This window comes from Triturus cristatus, chromosome 11 (genome assembly GCF_964204655.1).
Source record: "Triturus cristatus chromosome 11, aTriCri1.1, whole genome shotgun sequence".
NCBI lineage: Eukaryota > Metazoa > Chordata > Amphibia > Caudata > Salamandridae > Triturus > Triturus cristatus.
In genome coordinates this window covers 205482422-205508308 of record NC_140594.1, presented here as the reverse complement: position 1 = coordinate 205508308, position 25887 = coordinate 205482422, and the positions used below count along the sequence as shown (strand labels likewise).

At 42.2% G+C, this 25887-nt stretch overlaps 1 protein-coding gene across 1 annotated transcript in view; it reads left to right on the top strand.

Moving 5' to 3' along the window:
* The window catches only part of SVOP (SV2 related protein), a 258821-nt gene that overhangs the window by 211966 nt on the left and 20968 nt on the right, over positions 1-25887 (top strand). The window contains exons 9-14 of the mRNA XM_085633377.1: positions 1368-1496; positions 2729-2802; positions 3940-4016; positions 13068-13175; positions 15147-15258; positions 19298-19379. Coding sequence (XP_085489503.1) covers positions 1368-1496; positions 2729-2802; positions 3940-4016; positions 13068-13175; positions 15147-15258; positions 19298-19379 — 582 coding nt within the window. The remainder of the gene's footprint in view (positions 1-1367; positions 1497-2728; positions 2803-3939; positions 4017-13067; positions 13176-15146; positions 15259-19297; positions 19380-25887) is intronic.

Below are 25887 nucleotides of genomic sequence, written 5' to 3'. Positions count from 1 at the left end.
TTTCAGGGTAACTCTCCTCATCAGTCAGGCTAGCTTTAAACCAGTGGCAAAGTGAGCAAAGGACCTATGTCTAGCATACCCTGCCAACTTAGGGAAAACAATGCAAACACAAGGAGATGATGGACGGAGCGCTGAAACTTTTCAGACACTCACCCCCAGTCACAGATCTGGGTTGAATCCATCATCGTTCATTTGCTCACTTCGCAACCCCAGTTCAGACCCATCCATATGCAAATCAGTCTTGACCCTGTGCTTCATGGGAACAGTCCAGCCCGAGCTGCCAAGGCAGATCTTCCCTGGACCGGAAACAAGCATCCTGGGACCGGTTTTGGAGTAACCCCCCTTCATCAGCCAGGCTAGCTTGAATCCAGTGGCAAAGTGAGCAAGAGACCCACGTCTGGGGTGGCGAAGTGAGCTAAAGAGCGATGATGGATTCAACCCAGATCTGTGACTGGGGGTGAGTGTCTGATAAAGTTTCAGCGCTCCGTCCATCATCTGATTGTGTTTGCTTTGTTCGCCCTAAGTTGCAAAAACTGTCCTGATCCCAGTTCAATTGTCTCTGAGGCTTCTGCTAATGTTATAAATCTATTTTTAGGATAAAGTTCTCCCAAAGTCTCGCAGCCTCCCACCCGCCATTTTTGCAAAGACATAGACCTCTCGATGCTACGGAAAGGGGGTAATGCCCATATGTTCAGATCCACCACGAATGGGGTCCTTTTTATTACCGCCCGGACTGTTCTGTCGCATGCCCCGCACACCATTCGAACCATGTACAGCAATCAATCTAGCCCCCTTCCACCCTGCCACTTATAAAATCCCTAGTCATATTATATGAATATGAACTTTCAAGGGTCAGGGTGGGAAAATGAAAGTAAGTGTTAGGGATAAGTGAAGGACGCTTTGTACCCTTTAACATTTGTACAGGGTTTGCAATTTATTTGAACTGACACAAAACCTATGACTTGTATCCAATTTAAAATGGCCAACTCTATAATATATATTGGTTGACTCAATTAAAAAGCCCATCTGTGGAGGGTTGGGCGTGCTCAGTGGACCCAAAAGTTTTTCAGGAACTCATGAACTGTCTGCAAATTACATTTTCCAGTTTTCTTGGAAAATTATTCTTTATAATATGCCATCAAACACCCTGGTAGGTTATATAATCTTATCTTACTTTGCTCATGTGATACATTATTCCATCGGGAGATACAGACCACCTGTTTGAATGTTACTTTCCACTGAATTGGATATAGGATATCACCTCACTGGTCTATAAATTTATACAGAAACGTGACTTGTGGTCTTTGAAGGGATGCGAAACACTATGTTAATTACGGTACGTTCTTTATCTGTGCTTTGTCTTACAGTGGCTACCTGAAAGTGCACGATATGATGTCTTGTCTGGAAACCAGGAGAAAGCCATGGCTACCCTAAAACGAATAGCTGCTGAAAACGGTGCTCCTATGCCTTTGGGGAAACTCATAATTTCCAGACAGGCAAGTGGCTGAAGGGAGTATTGAAATCACTCAGGAGGTGGTATGACACAAATAAATCTTCGTCTTAATCTCAGAAACCGTCACAAATAAAGACTAGAACATTGGTCTCCAATGATGATTCACCACAGTGCATTCCGCAGCGCTTTTGTTAGTGAGGTGGCTGGCGTCAACCAAGAGAACACATTATCATGCACAGGTGGGGGAGTCCACAGAATGGAAAACGAGCCTACCTAAATTTTCAGGCTTCAGGATCCATTAGAAACCTTTTGGAACTGGTCAGTTGGACTTTCATTTGAAAAAGTAATTTTGCTCCTAATGTAGACAGGAGTGACCTTAAACATTATAAAACCCTAAAGTTGTAGATCTAAGGTGACCCTAAAGTTGCAGATCTAGCACAGGTTTCTTTTCTGCTGCCTCTTAAAATCACACATAATAACCTCTCCTAATGTATTCAGATCAATGCCACAATAACAGTGTTTCCATGCCATACCAGCCGTAGCTACATGCTTGCCTCATTACTATGTCTGCCTTTGGCTTGCTCAAAACTTTTCTCCCATCCTTTCCTGTATCTGTTATCAGTGATTCGGTTCTACACAGTTTGCGGATACTTATTCATTGCATGTCTTTAACAGAAGCTGGCTGCAGTTGCCCTCCTTCTGGCTATTTAAAGCTCATCTTGGTGAGAGTAATGGCTGACCCTGTCCACTTAGGTATGGGTGTCTTTCTTTCACAAAGCAGCCAAGTTACGCCTCATTCCCTTCCTGCTTCTGTTTGCCACCTCAGGCATCTTCCTCCTTTTATGCATCTGTTGACATCCGTTGGCAGCAAAACAAAATCTTGGCCTGAGTTGGAAATCCTGCCGAAAGGACCTGTTTGTATCATTCTCTGACTAATTGAAAGCTGCTTTGGGCATGGATATCGATTAGCTTTAACCTTCTGCTGGTATGATATATCCTTGGTTTGAAATCTGTATGTCTATCTTGCCTCAACCATCTGAGATGGAAATTGCTGTTTTCCTTGCAGATCCTACACTTTTAACAAGGATGGTCACAGAATGCAATATTCCATTTGATAACCATGTATCTTCCATTGGGGACTTTATAGAATCTTGACCACTTCTTGGAGACTAGATCATAGTGCTGCCTTTCTTCTAACTGTACCATGGAATGAAGGTGATGCTACAGCAGAAAAGTCCATGTCAACAGATTATGCTTTTCTCTCCTTTGGGATAGGAAGACCGGGGCAAAATGCGGGACCTTTTCACCCCTCAGTTTAGAAGAACAACACTGCTGCTATGGTTTATATGGTAAGTACTAAAAAGAAAGGTCAAGTCACAATGGCCCAAAGTGTTTAGCTCTGTAATGCCACTTAGATGTTCCTCAATTGTAAATCTCCTGTAAAGTCACAAACACTTTTACTCATCATTCGTGGGGTACATGGCCACTAACTTTTAGTGACTGATACGTATGCGACAACTCCACTCTTAAACACTCCCCCTTCTGTATGTTGAATACTCATAAGTGGTCATATTCTTTCTGTAGCCTATGTGTCACTGTGCCTTCATTACCTTAACTGTAAATTATTATTCTTAGAAATGCCTTTTTGACATGGACTCAAGTGAAATAAAAGTTTTAAAATTTCTCAAAAAGTACCTCATCTCAGAATGTATGGCCACTAAGCAGAGCCCCAGCAGAGGGCTGCACTGATCTTTAAATTATTTATGAGGAAAAAGAAGATATTGCCACAACAGAATAGTTGGTACTTGTTCTTAAATAGCAATGGCATACATAAACGTGCATGGTTTAACCTCTTTTCTCATCATTAACTTTTCCATAGTAGCAATAAATACTTAGAAATGGATGGTCTAATTTACAAATACTGGATCAAAAGGTCTGGATTCAAACATTGTATGTGAAGATATCTTATCTGGATATGCTGTAAATCTGGCTTGAATCTGGCCCATCTGGACCTCTGTAGGGCAGTGACACCACCATCTTAAATCATGAATGTGAGATGAGAAATGTGGTTTGTTTTATATCAAAAATAGCCATTGATTTTGTTTCCTTATGGCAAATTAAAAAGGAGCAAGTTGGGTAAAATGCACATTTTTGCATGTATTTGAAAAAAATGAAAAATGTAGCTTTTTGTTCCAAGCCCAAAAATGTAGTGAACTTGTACATTCTCTATAAATCTTTTAATTGAAAACATAGTGTGACTTTTATTGGAAACCATAGCTCATCAGTTAGCCTTTTGCGCCTTTCTCTAACTCTGTTAGTATTACACCAAGGTGGAGTGCACTAAGTTTAGCAAAAGGAGAAAAGTCTGTGCATGCTATTAAGAACCGTATATCATATAATGTAAAACTTAAGATAATTTCAAATTGCTGACTGATGGACTGAATCAAATGTGCATCATGCGTTTTCTATATGTTTTTGGCTCTCAGGTTTTCCAATGCCTTCTCCTATTATGGGCTGGTTTTATTAACTACAGAGCTGTTCCAAGCTGGAGACGTGTGTAGCAGTGAGTATACAACTGTTTCTTGTTTTTACATCCATTCTATAGACATTGGAATGGAACTCTCTCAAAATATAACACTAAATAATGGAGAAAATGTGAAATGTGTCCGTCAGGGATTCATATGTGATGAAGAAGTATATAAATGTTCTTGGTAGCTGAAGTCTGACTGATTTTTATAGAGGATTTCAGCTTGCATTTTGAAATTATTGTTTGTATCTTTATTTATCACCCAGTTGCAAATTAAGACAACATAAACTCTGAAAACCTACCCTTTCTTATAAAGACTGTGTCCCTCTTCTCTTTTACATCCTCTGCAGTGTCCATGTCAGTTAACGGCCATAGGATATACCGTGAAATCCACACTCAGGCGCACTAGGGTACTAGAGGGAAAGGCACGAGGCGGTGGCCATAGCACCCAAACCAGGAAGTTCCAGTAAGGCAGGACTTCACAGAAGAGTGGCAGTAGGATCTTGAGGAGTTGCAAAATTGGGAGACTGCAGGGAAAGAAAGTACGCAGAGAGTGAGAGATGGGGGAAAACAACAATAGTAGGGGAACCAGATATGGTGAACGAACTAACACCAGCTGTAACCATACAACTAAGAAAGCTGCAACGCATCATGGTTCCACTACTGGCACTTCTTATGCTGACCCAGTTGTGTTGAGTTATGTAATCCTCATGCTTTGATTGGACTGGCTTTGTCTTAGCCCTGTAAAGCCCTACCCTCCTACCCTCCTAGCCCCATATCCCATACTTTCCATCCGTTCCGACTGCTGCTTTGTTTATGAGCTCCATTTCCTTTGTTAGCTGCTCTTCAACCCAAGGTTCTTTTCAGTCTGATCCAAAATGGCCGCGTCATCCCATTGCTTGTCTGCCCTGTTGTTCAATTACACTGCCCTATTCTTCAGAAGATGTAGTAGTAATACAGTTATAGAATTCTTCCATACTATGGTATTGGGGGGTTTATACTAGGCTAATACAACTTAAAATCAAGTTACTACCAAAATAGAAGTGTAAATGTAGCATGGGTCCACCTGTAAATATTAACCGTTTTGCAATATAGAAGGATTTATTGAATTGTCAGTATTGTTGTAGCCCTGGTGGGAATGGCCTGCAAAAATGTACTAGTGCACGGAAGCTTGTAAAAGGACTAATACAACTTGTATGTTTCTCTGATCCACCACAACCTGCCCTAATGACCATAGAGTGTTAGAACCCACTCACAGAATTAGCTGCTGTTAAAGCCAAGCAAAATGGTCCTTCTGGTATGAATATTGCTCAGCATTGTTTGGAGGCCTAACTGTAAGTCGGCTCACAACCGGAGAACGTGGTATCTACGAAGTAAGTCCAATCATTTTCCCACATTGAACCATAGAAAGGGGTACCTGTGCTACCAGCCATTTCAGAAAACACCCCTTCTAAAACTATGAGGTTGGCCTTAAAACTCACACATGTCTGTTCCTTGCGTGGGTGATAATCTGCTGTGTGGATGCATTATCATGGTATGGTCTCAGAAACTGTACGATTTTAGACTTTTTCTTAGTTTTTTTTGCTCTTTTAGTTTAGAAAGAGCATTGAGGTTCGTCCAACATAAGGATAGTTCGAATAGTCCTGAATTTGCACGCACTGACCAACTTGTTGATTAATTATGTGGTATTGGTGACCCTACCTTCTTAGTAAGACTCAATCGTATTAGGTTCTAATGGCTTCCACAAGATGATTTGCAGAGCTTCACTATATTCTGAAAGAAATGAAATAAGATCATGAATCCTTTCCTACGCTCCTTCATTTAGCTGTCCCTGAGGACTCGACTATTTGACCTCTGCTTCCAAATTTTCACGTTTAACCTCTGTCAACATTTTTGTTCTCATACAAGGCCAGATTCTTTATGAGTGTAGATGACACCCAAATCCAACGCTTACCGCATTGTCTATGGGGGCTACAGCTCCCGCTGCTGCATTTTCAGCCCGAGCAGGAGGAGCCGCAACGCCATGCACAGGCGCCAGAGCGCTATACATTTACGGGTGGAGCGATGTCTTTCCCTCACTTCGGAGGAGTTCGCACCCCCTTTCCAGGCCAACAATTATCCCCCTCCCTCCTAACCCCCCCCCCCCGAGTTTTCCTTCCTAAGGTTACCAGGTGCTTCTGCCGAGGCCGATCCTGGGGTTAAAGGCCTAGTTAACAATGACATGCCACTTGGTCGGTGGTGTTTTACATGCTCCAGCAAAAGGCCGAGTAGATGAGTTAAAGTCTATTCGGATGGTGGCCCCAGACCAAGACTTTGAACCAGAATCTGGGCAAAAACCAAGCGTATGAGGAAAGCTGTGAGATCCATGACAAATAAACCTCCAGCAACCAAGAGCAAAAAGCGAAAAAGTCCTTGTAATGAGGATCTTTCTGCGCTACCATCTGCCAGCTCAGAAGAATCCTGGAAGCTCTTTAGCAGCCATTTAGGCGATCTGTTGGATACCTAATTGTGCCCTATCATTGATCGCCTCGTTCACATTGAGACAAAACTGGCAGAGCCATTAGCTGCCAAGGTATCAACCCGTTCCCAGGGAACCCAGTATTATCCAGTGTCCTCATTACCCAGGCCCTCGATTACAGGGGCAGAAGGGCTATTAATAACCAGAATTCGGCTCCTGATAATGGTTTGGAACTGAATAGAGATCCACGGCACAATGAAGAGCAACCTTTAACAGCCATGCAGGTTGCCAAGCAGGCTGAAAGTCGTCACCCCAGTCCGGCCCGCCTGCGTCTTCTCCCTATGTAATTGTTTTAGCCTATGTTCCCAGCCTCTCTGTTGACAGCTCAGAATCTACAAGGGGTCTCATGAACAAAGTAATACACTGGTTGAACATTAATGTACATGTCTATTGGGACTTCTCTAAAGAGATTTTGCTGCTTTATGCAGCACACATAGAAGTTGCAATACGTCATTTCAGATTTTTTATGTGCAGGAAGGGACACCTTCCTGCACAGAAACAATCAATGGTGTTTTGCTGTTTCTATGGGTGCTCCACACCAAGCACACATGAAAACAGCAAAAACGTTCTCCTTGTTGCACCAGGATAAGACCAAGTTTTCCCTGGTCTTAATATTGGCTCTTCCCTATATTTTCGCCACCCTTGTAAATATGGGGCAGCATCAAAATCAGTGGATGTTGTGGTGGTAGGCCCACCACAACACCCACTTCCACCCCTTTCACCCGAAGTAAAGTGTGAAAGGGTGCCTTATTCACAAGGCGGCGTTAAGCTCCGTTGTGGCTTAACGCCACCTTGTGAATTAGGCAAAGCCTCTATCACCCCACAACGTCGTGAAAAGTGACGTTGTGGGGCGATAGGGGCTGTAAATATGCCCCCTAATGTGCTTGGGTTTAATGTCTTAAAACATGCAGCGTTAGGACATTAGAGTGTAGCACATGAGCGAGATAGACAGTAGGAGTGGACAGAAAGGGCTATAGTTGTAAAGTATTGCCTCATGAAGTTCTGTGTAAGCATTCTGATGGATACATCTGCCAGTGGATTCCTCACCTTGTGAATATCCCCTGCACCAGCAACATTCGGAAACTTTTGTAGCTCTCCACGCCGACGAGGACGACGTCACAGAAGCACGGCTCCGCACGCGGCTCCGCTGACGTCACTGGATCCATTAGAGGACCTCGTCGGCGTGATGACGTCAGTTCCCTTTTTTCCGCCCCAAGTCACAGATCTGGGTTGAATCCATCATCGTTCTTCATTCTCTCTCCACCGTGGTAGACCCTTTGCTTCCTTTTAATGATGCCATCACTGAGCCAGTCATGGAGGTTTGGCGTAAGCCCTTTTCGACTCCGGCAGTATCTAAGTCTGTTGCTAGGAGGTACAGGGCGGCTCCAGGAGATCTGGACTTTCTTGCATCCCATCCTTCTCCTGAAAGTCTGGTGGTTCAAGCTGCCTGTTCAAAGAAGCCTTCTGGGGCTTTTCCACAGGTTCCCGGTGATAGGGAGTCGAAAAAGCTCGTCCAGTCGGCCAAGAAGGTGTTCTCCTCGGCGAGTATGGCCTTAAAGTCCACAAATGCCACCTGTCTCTTGGGCCGTTATATCCACGCTCTCATGGATTCTGCTAAACAGCTGGCTCCTAAGTTGTCTGAGGAGGACAGGCAGAATTTTAATGAAGTCCTGTCGGACACTCAGGGGACTGCACGACAGGTTATCCAGAGTGGTTTGAACACTACGGACTCTGTTGCCAGGATCATGGGCTCCTCGGTCGCCACAAGGAGGAGAGCTTGGCTTAAATCTTCAGAGCTCTCTCCTGATGTGCAGGCAACACTTCTGGACCTGCCTTTTGATGGTTCTGGGCTTTTCGGGAAGAAAGCGGATGCAGCCTTAGAAAGGTTCAAGGACAGCAAAGCCACGGCCAACTCTCTGGGCCTGCAGGCACAGCCTAGAGGTTCCTCTTATAGGAGGTACAGAGGGTTCGGGAGGTCGTCCTTTCGGACCTTCAGGCAGCCTCAGCAGCAGCAACAGCAGCAGCAAAATACCCTGTATATGAACTACACGGGCAGGAACAGAGGTCGTGCTCGAGGTCGTCAGCTCTCCTCCTCCTCTTCTTCCCTCTCTCCTACCACTGCAAAGCAGCCCTAGATCCAACATTCTGGATCATGTTGGTCCTGTGAGGGGTCGGCTTACCCATTTTCTACAAGATTGGGAATTGGTCACTACAGACCTTTGGGTTCTAGATCTTGTAGAAAATGGGTATGCTCTTCCCTTTCGGGAATTCCCTCAGAATTACCCTCCTTGCCAAGGTGCTTGCTCGTAGGACTACCTTCTTCTCCTGCAGGAGGAAGTCCTTACATTGCTAAAAAAAAGGTGCGATAGAGGTGGTTCCAGAGCAGGAAAGGGGTCAGGGATGCTACTCCCGGTATTTCCTGATTCCAAAGAAGGATGGCAGGCTACGTCCAATCCTGGATCTCAGGATCTTGAACCTTTTTCTGAAGCAGGAGAAGTTCAAGATGCTCACCCTTGCGCAGGTTCTTCAAGCGCCGCAACAGGAGGACTGGATGGTGTCGATCGACTTGCAGGATGCGTATTTTCACATCCCCATCCTGAAGTCCCACAGGAAGTATCTCCGTTTTATGGTAGGGTCGCAACATTATCAGTTTGCGGTCCTCTCGTTTGGTCTTACTACTGCTACTCGAGTCTTCACCAAGGTGATGGCAGTGGTGGCAGCCCATCTCAGAAGGTCGGGGATTCCAGTTTTCCCTATGTGGACGACTGGCTGATCAAAGCGTAGTCTCCAGAGAAGGTGCTTCATCATTTGCAGGTTGCAACTCAGCTGTTGTACATATTGGGTTTCTCGATAAACGTGCCCAAATCTCACCTGGTGCCCTCTCAGCGCAACCTGTTCATAGGTGCGGTACTGGACACTACTGTGTGTCGAGCATTCCCACCTCCTCAAAGGATTCTCAACATACAGGAAATGATTCCTTTGTTTTACAATGGAGCAGTCGTTCCAGTCCTGAAGGTCCTTCGTCTGCTCGGTCTGTTTGCTTCCTGCATTCTGTTGGGCAACCATGCACGCTGGCACATGAGGGCGCTCCAGTGGTGCTTCCGCTGGCAGTGGTATCAGCACAACGGAGATCTCAGGGAGTCTGTGAGGATCTCTGGAGAAGCTGCAGTGGATCTGTCTTGGTGGAGCGTGGAGGGCAATCTGTCTCAAGGAAAGCGCTTCCATCTACCTCCATCGATGGCCACAGTGATAACGGCTGCATCCACTTTAGGGTGGGGTGCGCATCTAGGGGATCTGGCGATCAAAGGTCTTTGGTCTCCAGAGGAAAGGTTGCTTCACATCAACCTTTTGGAGTTGCGGGCGATACGTTTAGCACTCAAGGCATTCCTCCCTTCCCTACGCGGTCAGTCGGTTCAGGTCCTGACAGACAACACTACCGCGATGTGGTATGTCAACAAGCAGGGAGGAGTGGGGTCGCATTGTCTCTGCAGAGAGGCTCTGAATCTCTGGTCCTGGGGTCAGGATCATCAGATTTAGCTGATGGCAAATCATCTGGCCGGAGTTCTGAACGTGCGTGCAGACAGTCTCAGTCGGCAGTTCTCTGCCAACCACGAGTGGAGGCTCCATCCGGAGGTGGTTCGTCACGTCTTTCGGACGTGGGAAACTCCTCGGGTGGACCCGTTTGCCACTCACGGGAACGCTCTCTGCCCGTCATTCTGCAGTCTCCAGTATCCGATGCAGGGAGCTTTGGGGGACGCGTTTCAGTTGAGATGGGACTCACATCTCCTTTACGCGTTTCCTCCCATACCCTTGATTCCTCTGGTTCTGAGGAATATTCGCCAAGACCAGGCCCAAGTCATATTGATCGCCCCGGACTGGCCAAGAAGGGTGTGGTACACAGATGTTCTCCACCTCTCTTCGTGCTCTCCGCTCCATCTCCCTCTCATGGCAGACCTCCTCTCACAGTCGGAGGGGCAGGTTCTACACCCCCACCTCCAGAGCTTACACCTTCATGCTTGGAGATTGAACGGGGCAACCTAAATTCTTTTTCTCTCCTGCCTGACGTGGTAGACGTAATTTTGTCTGCCAGGCGTCATTTCACCAAGTCTATCTATTCCTATAGGTGGTCTAAATTTGTCCTTTGGTGCGTAGAGAAGTCTATTGACCCTTTGAGGGCTTGTTTATCCAACATCCTTCAGTTTGCTCTCTCTCTTGCTCAGCAAGGTTTTGTTGTAGCTACTGTGAAGGATTATTTACTGGCCTTGTCGGCATTCCTTTGTTTGCCGGATCAGCCTTCCTTGTTTAAATCACCCATTGTATTAAGGTTCATTAAGGGCCTGACCAACAAATTTCCGCCCACTCCATTTATTGTGCCTCAATGGGACTTAAATCTTGTCTTAACTTACTTGATGGATTCTCATTTTGAGTCCTTGCACAAGTGTCCCTTAAGGCTATTGTCTTTCAAAACAGTTTTTCTCATTGCCATTACCTCGGCAAGGAGGGTAAGTGAGCTTCAAGCTCTGAGTTCGAAACCCCCGTTCTTGACCATTCATGCTGAAAGAATGGTACTCAGGACCAGGGCTTATTTTCTGCCTAAGGTGGTAACTCCTTTCCATCTTGGGCAGTCCATTACCCTTCCTACCTTCTATCCTCCCCCTCACCCTTCCAAGGAGGAGGAGCGGCTTCACCACTTGGACACTAAGAGGGCGGTGAGCTTTTACCTCGATAGAACTAAAGACTTTCGAGTGGATGACCAGCTCTTCCTGGACTTCGTTGGCTGCAGGAAAGGCAGAGCGGTGCACAAGCGCACCCTTTCCAGGTGGATTATCTTGTGCCTCAAGATATGTTACTCTTTGGTCAGTAATGAACCTCCAGAGGGTATAAGGGCTCATTCTACCAGGACTAAGTCTTCTACATCTGCTTTATCCAGAGGTGTTCCTGTGGAGGACATTTGTAGGGCGGCAACTTGGGCCTCCCTCCACACATTCGCAAAGCATTACTGCTTAGAATCCGAGGTGAGGAGGGACGGTCACTTTGCTCGTTCCGTCCTTCAGGACTTTTTGGTATAGAAGGGTGGACACGCTCCTCCGGGAGTGGGACTGCTGTGGGAATCATTTCACAAGGTGAGGAATCCACTGGCAGATGTATCCATCAGAAGATCAAGTTACTTACCTTCGGTAACGCTTTTTCTGGTGGATACAGTATCTGCCTGTGGATTCCTCACTGACCCACCCGCCTCCCCGTTGTCCAACCTTGTATTCCTACAATAGTGATGATGTGACAAGATTTATCTATTGCTGTCAAAGGAAGTGTGTTATTTCTTTTGCTTTCCTGCATTGTCTTCACTCTGTGTGTGTTGGTTTGTATATTATGTACTGTGTATACTGTATATATATTGTTGTCGGTCCGTCCGTGTGCCTCGAAGGCACGTAAAAAAGGGCGGAACTGACGTCATCACGCCAACGAGGTCCTCTTATGGATCTAGTGATGTCAGCGGCGCCGCGTGCGGAGCCGTGCTTCTGTGACATCGTCCTCGTCGGCGTGGAGAGCTACAAACGTTTCCGAATGTTGCTGGCGCAGGGGATATTCACAAGGTGAGGAATCCACAGGCAGATACTGTATCCACCAGAAAAAGCGTTACCGAAGGTAAGTAACTTGTACATTGAGTAGAAGAGGAAGAATTCCCCAAACAACCAATAGTGTTGGGCGATAGGTGATTGACAGAGCCTCCAGCTAATGGCTGGTCATAGAAATCTAATGGCTTAAAACAGGCAGCGTCAAAGTCCACTCTATGTATATTGTTAGCAGTAGGTTGTTTGACAACTGCACTGTCAAAACCCAGCCCTAAAAAAGGAGCACAGTGAAAATAAGAGAGAGAGGCATAGAAAAGGAGCAACACTAAGAAAGCGAACAGTGGTCAGTAGAGTGCCAACATTCATCTGTGGGACAAAGAAGAGAAAGGAACTGAGTGGAGCTACGTGAAATGTAAATATGATGACAATGAGTGTTAAGAGGGCTGAGAAAGGAGCTCAGAGGTGTGATTATCATAGCTAGCTAAAGGGTGACATTAAAGAGAGTAAGAGTGTGGCGGGAATTATATGGAATTGAACACACTTTTCTATGAAACACTTTTTGTGCATGTCATTTTTAGAAGCTCTTTATGGGAATCAAGTGTTACAACCACTCTCCATCTAAATCAGCGAACCTATATACTCTGGGTTGGTGTGTGTTCTTAATTCAGATACTAATCACCAGGTGAATATCACCAGGTGCATCTCAAGCAGCCTTTTGTGTGCATGAGGGTTCATTTAATGCATTCTTGTACTAGTGATGAAGGTCACTCACTGTTCACAGTGGCATAGTGTCCCACTCTCACCTTATCACTGCTTTGTGAAAGGTGACTTTGTTTACAGGTCTGGTACAGGAGCTGTGCCAGTCAGGTACTGGTTACAGTCTTCCAGGTTGACAGTGGTCTGATGCATAAGTGAATATGGCATAGTTGAGCATTCTCAAAAAAGGTTGCAGTCATGTTTTTTTTGACTGACATCATATCTGCTTTCTTTCTCCAGTTTCAAATAGGAAGAAGACAGCTAAGCCGAAATGTGGCCTTGCATGTGAATATCTAACAGTTAAAGATTACACAGATCTTCTGTGGACGACTTTCTCTGAGTTTCCAGGTAAGCAACAGCCACTTATTCCTAAACCTCATGAAACTGATGTACAGAGACATTGATGCATGGCACAAGCAAACCTAACGTCTAATTGATTTGAATGTGATCAGGGTGAGATTCCAAGACACTGATTCAGGATGCATACTTCTGTGCTTGGAGTAGATTTCTAACTCTTTAGAAATTCACAGACACTTCAGGAGTTGTACTAGAAATCTACAACAGTCGTAGATTTCAGAAGTACACTATCTGTCCATTATTTTGTAATGCAGATTTTCCAGGAGGTGAAATATCCACATGTTTAGGGCAAATCGACCCTCCTTTTAGAAAAGCTGATCTTTAATAACTGAAAAGATTTATCTCGGCCCTTTTCAGGGAGTACCTCTAAGATTTGGAACTCTGTAACTCCCGGAGATCTCAGTTAAGGGTGGGTGATTATTTTTTTTAATCTGTGGAGTGTGCAGTGCTTAATTTGATCCAGTGGTTGAAAGAATCTTGAGGTGGAATAAAGACTCGTCAGCCTTGGTATTGGGTACCCCTGATGTTTGGTTGCATGGCTGCAGGCTTGTGAGTAGGACTTTGGGCCCCAACTCAGATTCTTTTACTAAGTAAGCCCTGGCCATGGCGGCGCAAAACGCAAGGCAATTCCTCCTGTTTCTGCTTGCTTTTCATCTGCTTTCCCCACATTAAAAAAAGACAGAGTGCAGGCGGAAAGCCCTTCAGTTCAAGTATTCCTTGTTATGCGCAGTGAGAAATACACAAAACGAGAAATGATTGTGCACTGCCCTGCATGGTCAAGGGCGAAACAATGTAATTATAATGTTAATTAAATTAATTACATTGGCGCGCCTGACAGTGTTTGAAAGCAAGTTCCCCGGAAGGGCAGCCTGTGGGTGGCCCGTGCCTGCTTCAAGTGCCTGGAGGACCCTTCAGGCAGGCGCTGCACGCATGCTTTCCTGTATGCCTTGAAACTACTAGGCCTTCATCAGTCTATACTGTGTGCTGTAGTGGGCAGAAGAAAAATGTGAATGACACAATAACAGATCAGTGAATGAAGATGGCAGAAAGCCATTATAAGCAAATATATTATACATATAATTTTAGTAAAATCAGAAGGTCCTGGCTAACGCCACACCTAAAAACCCTGATTAGATAAGACTGATTCTAGATCCAGGGCAGGCCAATGGAAAAAGCAGGCACTCCAGAATCCACAGAATCCGCTGAATCACTTCTGCTAGTTTATATAAAGTGCTGTATTTGCAGAAACTTGAACTTATTTTTTTTTTTAAAATCAATACCACTTAAAATCACATACAACTAAATGCAGATCAAAATAACCCTTATTGTGCTCAAACCTTGGATCCAGTGTGCCACTGCTTATCGGCTTCGTATGCATGGATGTTTTTTCACAAAAGCAGTAAGGAAAAATGCATTAGTGTTAGGTGATTAAAGAAGCAATAGTATGTCACAACTTACGTATTTCATGGTTTGAACAAAATACTAATTTTGAGAGAAGGTGAGTGGGGCAAATCTGTGGCCAGTGAAATGCTGTGAAAGTAGAGGCCATTCAGTTGTTCCCCAAAGGACAGGAGTGGGAAAGATGTTCCCCTGCAGAAGGGGTGCAGGCTACACAGAAGAAGAACCAATGGGAAGGCTTGTTTTCTTGTTTTCTCTTCCTCTGCTTTGGGTACTTCCAGAAGCAGTTTGGTGCTACAGCTGGTACCAGGTTGGTCGATGAAGAATTTTCTTTTTGGTAGGTTACTTGATATGAGTGCAGATTTGTAATTGATTCAGAGGTACCTATACTTTAAGCGTGCTGTAGTGGAAGCCAATGTAGGTTTGTGGGGGAGATGTGGCCATTCTCCAGTGATCAGTATGAGTACATGTAGTTCATTTTAGTACAGTGTGCTGTAAAATTATCTTGTCCACTTGCTATCAGAACTGTAAATTCTCAGCAAGCAATGCTTTCTCTTTCTATAGGTGTTTTGGTGACCCTATGGATTATAGATCGAATAGGGCGCAAGAAAACAATGGCTCTTTCATTCTTGATTTTTGCATTTTGCTCCCTTCTGTTGTTCCTTTGTGTTGGAAGGTAAGTGGAGAGTAATGAAATCACATTCGAATTTATGATATTGAGTGTTGTCAAGTATTTTATACCTTGGTACGTTACGTTGAATTCTGTTGTTAAGTGCACCATATTATTAACAGTTGGTTTGGTGTTTGGACAAAATATTGAAAAAAAATATTGTGATACAAAAATATCATGTCAAGAATATCAGGACATCAAAAATATAGTTGACAGGAATATCGATGGCAAAAATATTGTTTTTAATATCGTTGTAAAAAATATTGATGTTGACAACATCGCTGTATGTACAGGGGCATAACAAAGGCTCCCGCAGCCCCTGCTGTGCAAGGCGCCCCCAGATTTACCCTTACTGGAGGGGACCTACTCAGCCGCTACTGATGTGAATGTGAGGGCCCCTTCACCATATCTTGCAAAAGGGGACCCCCTCAAGTTTTGTTACGCCACTGTGAATGTAATATCGTTTGTAAACGTTAATAAGTTTGTAATGTATTGTAGTGTGTCATATTGTCTTTAAAAAAACTTTTTTTTAGTAATAGTTTTTTATGAAAATGTTGAAGTTAGTGTTTTTAGTTGTAATAATTTATATAATTAATTGTTTTCTTTTTTAGTAGCAGGATATTGGGTTTTTAGGTGATAAGGGTGGGGAGATTTGTAAAGAATTTATATTGTTTTAATGTATAGGTAACATTTTGAATTCTATGCAAATTAATATTTAGAATTGTAAAATCTATTTCATGATAATATTTTATTACATTTTAGTTTGATGTTAATTAACATATATGTCAATGGTACAATATATTTATTTCATATATACATTTTTTAAATATTAAAAACATACATTTATTTTTAAATAAGTAGAATATTTAGAAAGTTTTGTATATTAAATAAATGTAAAAATTAAAAATAAAAAGATGTGAAATGTTTGGAATGTTTTAAAATAAAAGGTATTTTAAAATTGTATGTGATTTTTACAAATGTTAGAAAATATAGAATTTATACAAATGTATACACATGTTTCCAAAATGTATTATAGTTCATTTCATGTTTTAAAAACAATTAAGTTAATGAATATGAAGAAAAATGTTTTGAATTATTTTTTAATAGTAATTAAAATAGTACTTTTATAATTTAAAATATAACTATGAAAATTAAGGTTTGTAGTTAAATTAGTGTGTTTTACCTAATATTTTACCTAATATTTTACTAAATTTTATACTACTCAAAAAATGTGAGAATGTATAGCATTGATTATGTTTGTAATATGTTTATTTTGTCATATGTTATGGAAAATGTTTTATTTTGAAGTGGATATTGTAATTTTAAACTATTTGGTGTCCAACATCTTTCCCAATAGGGTTTAGATTGGAGTGGGAATAGTAAATGTTACCCCTTTAGTGTCTAACACCTTCCCCATTATAGTTTAGATTGGAGTGGGAATAGTAAATGTTACCCCTTTAGTGTCCAACACCTTCCCCAATATGGTTAGATTGGAGTGGGAATAGTAAATGTCACCCCTTTAGCGTCCAACACCTTCCTTAAATTGGTTTAGATTGGAATGGGAATCGTAAATGTAACCTCTTTAGTGTCCTACACAGTCCCCAAATTGGTTTAGATTGAAATGGGGATAGAACATTTTACCATTTTAGTGTCCAACACCTTCCCCAATATAGTTAGATCGGAGTGGGAATAGAAAATGTCGCCCCTTTAGTGTACAACACAGTCGTTGAATTGGTTTAGATTGGTGTGGGAATAGTAAATATTACCCCTTTAGTGTCCAGCACATTTCCCAAATTGGTTTAGAATGAAGTGGGAATAGTAAATGTTACCCTTTTAGTGTCCTACACCTTCCTCAAATTGGTTTAGATTGGAGTGGGAATAGTAAATGTTTCCCCATTATTCTCCAACACTTTTCACCAATATGGTTAGATTGAAGCAGGAATGTTACGACTTTAGGGGCAGATTTACAAGAAAGTGCCGCAGCGCGGCAACGCAAGCTCTTTGGCTGCGCCACACAGGGGCACTTCCAAAGCACTGAAATGCGACGTATTTACAATAATATGTCGCATTCCTGTGCTCTCCCCTGTCCTGGCGCACAAACTGCTGCCATGCGAATGCACCTTTGCACCATGGTGCAAGGATGCCTGCGTCATGGGGAGATTGTTTATGTGCAGGAAGGGGCACCTTCCTGCAAAAAACAATCACTACATGCATTTTGCTCTTCCAATGCGTGCTGTAGAATGCAGCACGCATTGAAAGAGGAAAAAACGAGGAGAAATGAAAACATTTCTCTTTGTTACGCCTCGCTACGCCACCCCTAGGGTGACGTAGCATTCAGAAGCATTTCCAGATTTACGATTCCTCGTAAATCTGGAACTGTGTCATGTTCCATGGGTGATGCGTGGGAACACCAACAGCAACATCCATGGAATGCCCCTTTCGCGCACAGTGCTGTGTGTAAAGGGGCCATATTTGCAAGGTCAGGAAAAGCCACGCAGGGTGGCTTTTCCTGTCCTTGTAAATATGGAGCAGTAACATGCGCCACCAGTACGCCACATAAAGTGACGTACTGGTGGCGCAGGGGGCTTGTAAATCTGCCCCACAGTGTCCAACACCTTACAAATTGTGTATAATAAAAACATGTCACACATTTTTCAGTTTTTATATGTTTCCAACTTTTCATTACTGTATAGATTTACAATCTGTATTATATGTATACTACAAGTAAATACAAATATAGAAAGTTAAGTAAATTAAACATTGTTTTCTGTATTTTGTAATAATATAAAATCAGGTAAATCATATTTGTATATATTTGTATGTTATGCATTTTCAACTTTTATTTTTTATTTTTCCACTTTGCAAAAGAACATCTTATTAAAAAATAAATTGCGACATGAAAAATAACAATAACCAATTGCAGTGTTTAGTTGACACTTTAAATGTGGCGCATGACTCTTCTCCCACTCGTACAGGTTAAGTTGGTGTCACCTCTTGAGAACACCTGGCTGCAGACCCCCCCTTACATTCTTAACGGTTCTGATGAGAAACAATTAATTGAAGGGCATTGGATTGTGGCTGAGAGATGGCACAGCTCCTGACTGGCATTTCCCAATCGTTTCCACTGCCTTCCTGTGTGTTGTGTTGTAATGTGGCAGAAGCACACTTCACGCTGTTAATGGTCGTTTCTGGAAGGAATGCAGAGCTTTTTAACTCATGTAAGTTGTCTGCTCAACCCTGTTATGCACAAAGGAGTCCTTCTGAAGCCCTGTTTTGCTCAAACGAGTGCTTCTCAAACCCTGATATGCACAAACGAGTGCTGCCGAAGAAGACTGCATATTTAGCAGTCAAGCACACCTGACGTAGCCATACTGGATATACTAAGAGCAGTTATTACAGTAGTTTATTTGTTTAATTACAATCCTCCAGTAGCTCTTTAAGTTTACATTCAAAACGCATTCTTGGGAATTAACATTCAGAACTTTGACGGAGCAGATTGTAAATGTTAGCATTATGTTATTCTTTAATTGCAGTCCATTTACTTCAAAATTGTTTTCTTTTTGTCATGCAGCAATTTGGGTTAGTGTATGAAATGTAGAACGTGTGCAACAAACATAGCACACATTCAAATAGGAATTTGTCACACTTTTTGCTCATCTAGTTTGCGCTTAGATGCACAAAAATTGTCATCTGTTTGAACAAAGGGCAGGTCCTGGTTCATAATGTCAGGATATTTAGGCATTTACCTCAGCAGATGGCATTTGATAGTGTGGACAATCTGCGAGTATCGCCACTTTCCTGCAGCCCTTATATGTTTTATATTTGCAACGTCAATAGCTCAAATTGTCACTAATGCCAGACCTATTGCATTGAAAATGCTTGTTTTTTTGTGCTGGTAGTAAAACTAAGTACAAGCGTGCAGCTGGCTTATATTTGTTTGGGTCATGCAGCAGTAAAATAAATGGTAGCTATATATAGCTCTTTATACATATTTTGCATATGTATGTATATCTGATATGTTAGACATTTTCTTTTTTCCCCTTAGGAATGTCCTTACTGTGGTACTCTTCATCGCCAGAGCCTTTATTTCTGGAGGATTCCAGGCTGCCTATGTTTACACTCCTGAGGTAACAGTTTGTTTCTTTGTCCTTATGAGGTACATGTTACTCTAAGTTCATCAGTCCTGCAGAATTCAGAATGGGCAGGAATTATGACACGAAGTAAGTACCATACTGTGAGGTAATGGTATTTCCCTGCTCATTATTACCATACCCAAATACCACGTTCTCAGAATGAAGGCTGGAGTAAAGGTTGTGTGAATCATGGAATCTTTTTCCATAAAATGCATGCCCCAAAACTTCAGGAGAATAAATGTGAAATCACAAAAAAATATGGTTTGCTGGTATGGCCAAAAAATGTATACAATTAAAAAGTCATGCAAGGTACCGGCAGAACACTTGTTCAAGCACACCATTTTACATTTTCTCCATCATTTTTCATGTGATGCAACATTTGTAAATTTAATGTATTTTGCTGCTGTAATTAAAATTTTGCCTATCTCTTAAAGGGCACCCCGTAATAATAATTTTAGGCTCGGGAATGGGAGACACACATAATGTACTACTAAGAATTCCCAATTAGGCTGTATATTTCGCAAATGGAGCTAACCCTAAATAGACACAGCCCAACAAAATCTTCACAAAATAATTTTTATTTCATTACAAAATTATCTTTTTAACTTTACATCTCTTTTCAAATACTTTACAATAAGAAGCATGACAATGACAATTTTCTCTACATCACAATACATCTCATTATTTCATCATGTTGCTAAAAACATATTCAAACATCACAAACCCCACTACTTTCTCACATTCACTCCAACCTCCCAAGATCATCCACACTCAAACCAAAATAAACACCCATCCTCCCCCTGTAGTTTTCTTAACAATGCAACAATTAGGCCGCTATTTCTAGTCTTCATTTGCTGTGTCTCAGACGGAAAACTCAGATAACGGTCAACACAAGTTTTGGTGGGATAAACAAATAGACGTTTTGATCTGGAGATGGAAAATTGAACTCCTTCCTGTCTGAGGAAGAAAGATTTTTGGGCTTCTCGAATTTACCAAACCTTGAAGATATCAGGTGCTTTCTGAGTTCACCTGGTTCGACGGTCTTCCATAAAGTTAGGCTCAAACCTACAAGTGGTTTATTGAAGTTGTGAGGGCTGAATTACATGATTTTACATGACACCTACAATCAACTCAATAAGACATGTGCCACCACACATTGACAGTGCTATTAAAGTAGATTATAGGTTATGTATACAGACCTAAAGACTAACTAAATCATTGAGGTTTACTTCTTACCTAGAAGGTATGGTGGGGAGTTTGATAGTTTATTTGAAGAAGTTATTTGGGGAAATTAATATCTTAACCTGGCAATGAAGTGCATTTAGAGTGCCCTAACAGGCAGGGTTACATAGTTGGTAATGAGTGAGCTTAGAGGAAAGTGAGTAAAAAGTCTAGTACTGAGCATTTTATCGCTTTAAATATTTCATTTTTTACATAGCACTAGTATAAAAAAGGTCTCAAAATTTTGGTCACATTTTGTGATCAATATTTTTGCATTCAGTGTGGTATTTTGCTAACTGACCTATTTACTGATAGGTCAGTTCACAAAATATTGATTCCTAGTTGGTTGTAATTCGACCAACCTCATGAATAATAATGAGGTAGGTTGAAAATTGCAACCCACTAGGATTCACAGCCATCACTGGGATAATAGCCTGCTGAGGTCTGCAGACCACTTTGTCTGTGATAACTTTTAAATAAAGAATTTTTTTAATGCAGCCTGCTTTCCTTAAAGGAAAACAGGATGCAGTTAAAAAAAATAAAAATGTTTCCACGCTTTTTTAAAGTGTGCATTTATCCTTATGACCCTGGCCCACTCTTAAAAAATATTTTTTCAACATTCTCAAAGGGGAAGGGTTCCCGAAGAGCTTACCTCTACACCAATGACTTACCACTGCATGTTTGTAGTCAGTAAAGATTTTTTTTTTTTAAACTCTTTTGATGACAAGCTTACACATTGCAAATATTTCACAAAAGCGTTCAAGGGTGCATAGTTATCGTTAACTTTTACCACATATCACAGGTCCTAGCCGTTCCATGACGATTGCTTTTTCAGCCAACTTATACTTAATCCACCCCTGATCTTGTCTATCTCCTAGCTGCGGGGGCTGAAGAAGTCCTCCCCTGAACACGTTTCATTTCTCCCCAATCTGTGACCATATTTTAGGACACCCTCTGAATTCATATACTGTCTTTTCTGTCAACATGCACCAATCCATGTCTCTTTCCCAAGCTGCAAGTGATGGTGTCTCCTGAGCCCTCCATAGTCTCGCAATGTTCTGTTTAGCAATTATCATTCCCAGTGTCACTCATATTTTCTCTTTACTGTTTAAATCAGTAGGACCCCATATATGTAGGAGGCACATCTTTATAATATAGTCAATTTTATTACCCATCACTTCCTCCATACACTGTGTCAACTCAGACCAATATTTTTGAATACATGTACATTCCCAGAGTACATGAACGAAGGTGCCCTCTTGCCCGCATCTCCTCATGCATCCTGCATCGGTTCTATAGCCCATCTTTACCAGCACCGGGCCAGCGAGATACGTTCTTTGGAGTATTTTTAGCTGTACAAGTCTCAGTCTAGAGGAGATAGCAATTTCTCTGGGGGAAGCGAGTGCCTCAAGTCATTCTTCATCCTCCAAACCCGCTACGTCGTGTTCCCATCTGGCTCAGAGCGGGAGGAGGGGGTCAGACATGTTGTTGATTAGTTTCTTATAAGTCATAAGAGGCCCCAACTCTTAATATGGCATCATTTTCGAAAGCTCAACACCATGGTAGGACACAAGTTGCCAGATTCAACGATAGGGTCCCTTTATGGATCCCCTGGAGAGATGCCCCAAAGAAAACCAGCGGGCCAATCTGGTCTTGAAAAATTGTGAACATTTTTTAAAACGAGGGCTTGATATAACATCTGCTAACGAATATGAGGAATACCAAAATGCGGGCCCAAAAATCCATTATTTGAAAGTTTCCAGGGCTACCAATTCAGTGGTGCTGGATGCATTGGGCCCGGATACCGAGTATCCTGTGGGCAATTCCAAAGATATAGTGGTTTCCGTGGACTGGAGGGTGCGCTCAATAAGTGTTGTGCCCAATGAGCTAGTTGCCCCTCAGGCCTTAGACATAGAAGATGAATCTGCCCAATGGAGTTGGGTTGCAAGAGCCCTGAATAACACTCAACCAGAAGCAGTAAGGACTGATTCGTCGAGGTAGCCCGGGTGGTCTATTTTTGTCCTGGAATATAGCCGGCTTGGGTCCCAAGGAAACAAAATTGAATTATTTGAAAATTATGAACCCTTTAATTATATGCTTACAAGAAACGTGGTCTTGTAAAGAATTTGAATGTGATTTTTTCCTCGTGGTGAATATGTATATCCCCCCAGGGAAAAATTCTGATCACTTTTTGCGTGCATTTTTCTCTTTTATTCATGACATAGTTATCAGGGAAGAACGCCCCCTAGTGACATTAGTGGGGGATTTAAATGCCAAAATTTCAAACTCTGCCTCGGGGATTTATGCAAATATGGACAAAGAGGTAATCTGGCACATTCCTGAGATTTCATTACTAAACAAAGTAAAAACAGATAAGCGGGGGTTTGTTTTGCTTGATTGCATCAGAAGCTTAGATCTTGTTATTTTAAATGGGAGAGTGCCCGCTGACAAAACAGCACATTTTACCTTTTACTCATAACACACTCAGAGCCTTTTAGATTACGTGATTGTGTCCTGCCAAATGTTTGGTGCATGTGATAACTTCTTTGTCTGCCCGTCAATATGGAGCGACCATAGCATTGTGGGCATGATAGTGGCTTTTGATCTACCCACATTGGATTCAGGAAATACTGGTCAGGGCAGGGCTACTTTTAACAAAGCACATGGTCAGTCTTTATGGACGCAAAAAAACATCTTTGAAGTAGGCTCAAATGTGAAGATAGCCCAAGTAGAACAGCAGGGTTTAACTTACTCTAATATTATACCCTTCTTTGAGGCTCATATGGAGAAGATTTGTAATTTAAGTTCTACATCTTCTGTACCTTGCCTGTATAAACAGGAAACGTCTCATATGATTTCCTTAAAACAAGCAATTAACCATCTTGTCAGAAAACAGTATATACATTTCCTTACTAGCCGGCAACAGGAAATTGATCGCCTTAAGCGAGTGAACAGGCGTATTATGCTCTGTGAAAAAAGAAGGGAGCTGGATGACAAGTGGATTGGGCAGAGGAAAGCCGCAAGGGCCAAAGACTCAAGAAAGTATTGGCACTTGATGGCAGAATACTGCGAGTCAAGGCAGAGGGCATTACCCATACCAATTCTATAAAAGGACTGGGTGGATTACATCTCCCTATTATATGGAAACAATAGCCCAGTTTCTTTCGTGATGACAGATTGGGTTAAATCCGCATCTATTGAATTGACTGAATTTGGCCCCCGTCAGCAAAGGAACTGGTAAATTATATAAAGAATGCAAGAACCTCTGGCGCACAAGGGCCGGATGGAATCTCTATCACACTAACTAAAAAGGAACCAGAAGCGTGGGGTGATTTTTTAGAGCCTCTTTTTAAATATTGCTTTCTTATGAATAAAATCCCCCCCTCTTGGAAGGGGAGAATTAACGTCCCCCTGTACAAAAAAGGGCCGAAAATGGTGCTAACTAGTTTTAGACAGATTGACCTTCTGGATGCCGCAGGCAAATTATTTGCAAAAAGCAGATTAAGCCATCTTCAACAATGGGTTTATGATCAGAATATCCTTCCCCCGAGCAAGCTGGGTTTTAGAAAGAACCATGGCATCTTGGATAATATAGCGGTTGTTCAGACATTTGTAGAGAAATATGTTTTTGTCCGAGGAATGTCAATATATACAGCTTTTATTGATTTCTCCATGGCGTTCGACAAAGTGGACCGCCAAACGCAGTGGAGAAAACTTGTCCTCCTTGGCATACCATATCATCTCTTGGGTCTGATTATGGAATTGCATACAGACACGTGGTGCCGGGTTCTGATGGATGGTTCGCAGGGGCTATCATGTAAAATTAGAACGCACAATAGGCTCAAACAGGGTTGCCTATTGGCACCACTTTTATTTTCTCTGTATATTGCTGATCTCCCCGGCACTTTGAACTCGTTAAGGTGGGATGCCCTAAAAATTGGTACAATGTCCGTTGGCTCTTTATTATACGCAGACGATGTTGCAATATTCGATCTAACGCCTATCGGCCTGCAACGTTGGCTAGATGCCTTTAGTAAATATGCAGAGGCTCAATTCTTGAAAATCAATATCGCAAAAAGCAAGATTTTGGTATTTCATAAGAAGGGGCTTAAAACAAGGAGATGTTTAAGATGGATTCTTGGTTACGAAAAACTGGAACTGGTTGACTCGTACCTATATTTGGGGAAGGGTTTTTACAAAACTGGCCGAGATTTAGAGCATATTAAACATTGTGTCAGTTAAGCTGTCTCCCAGGCAAGTGCACTAAACAGATTCTATAAAACTTGCGGGAGACGCCATTTTGGCCATGTTTTATCTGTTTTAAGGTCAAAATCCCTCCCACGTTAATTTATGCTGCCGAGGGGCTGGACATGAATTATTGGCTTTCTTTCGATAAGGCGGAAGAGCGAATCCTGCGTCAAATTTGAAATTTAAACTCCTTGGCAGCCCCACATGCACTACTCCTCGAATTTGGATTAGTCTCTTCCTCTACCCTATCCCTGGCTGCAGTCCTTAGGTGGGGTAATTCCCTTCTTTTGGGGGAGGAGGGCACACTTAGAGCCGCCCTGAGAATAGAAATTTTTGACATGCAAAAAGAACAATCAACATTTTTAGGTCCTTTGTATGTGCAAATGATATATTCGGCCTTAGTTTGAATTCCGCTTCTCCTATGTCCAATCCTGTATTGAAACAGCTTCTAAAGAAGTTTAGATCCCCTATTAGTTTGGCGAGAGACGCGGCCTCCAGTCAGTCTAGGTCTAGTAATGAGGCGGTCATTGGGAGTGCTTTGGGGAATAAACCTCAGCCTTATTTAACTTGGAATATCCCTCACGGGATTAGAAGGCTGATACTCTTACTGAGATTTAATTTGCTGCCTCTAAGAGATGTTACTGGTATCTGGGATAAAACACCTAGAGGGAAGGGAATTTGTGAATTGTGCCAACTGCACATCCAAGATCTTAATCATGTGCTTTTTGTATGCCCAAAGCTGCAAAGTGCTAGGCGATTGTTTTTAAAGTCAATTTTTATTAAATATAATATCCACTCTGGCCAGGAGGCACGATCTCTGGTTCTGTCCCCTCCGAATGAAATTGCTTGTTTTAAGATATTTCTGCCCATTTATGAGGAATTCCTTTTATTGTCTTATGTATTTATAGCACTATTTGCACATTTCTCATTATGTCGATAAAATTAATTTACTGGTCGGTTATTTGACTGCATTTTGTATTTTAGCACTACTTGCACATCACTCAGTATGTTTGATATAGGAATTTCCATAGCA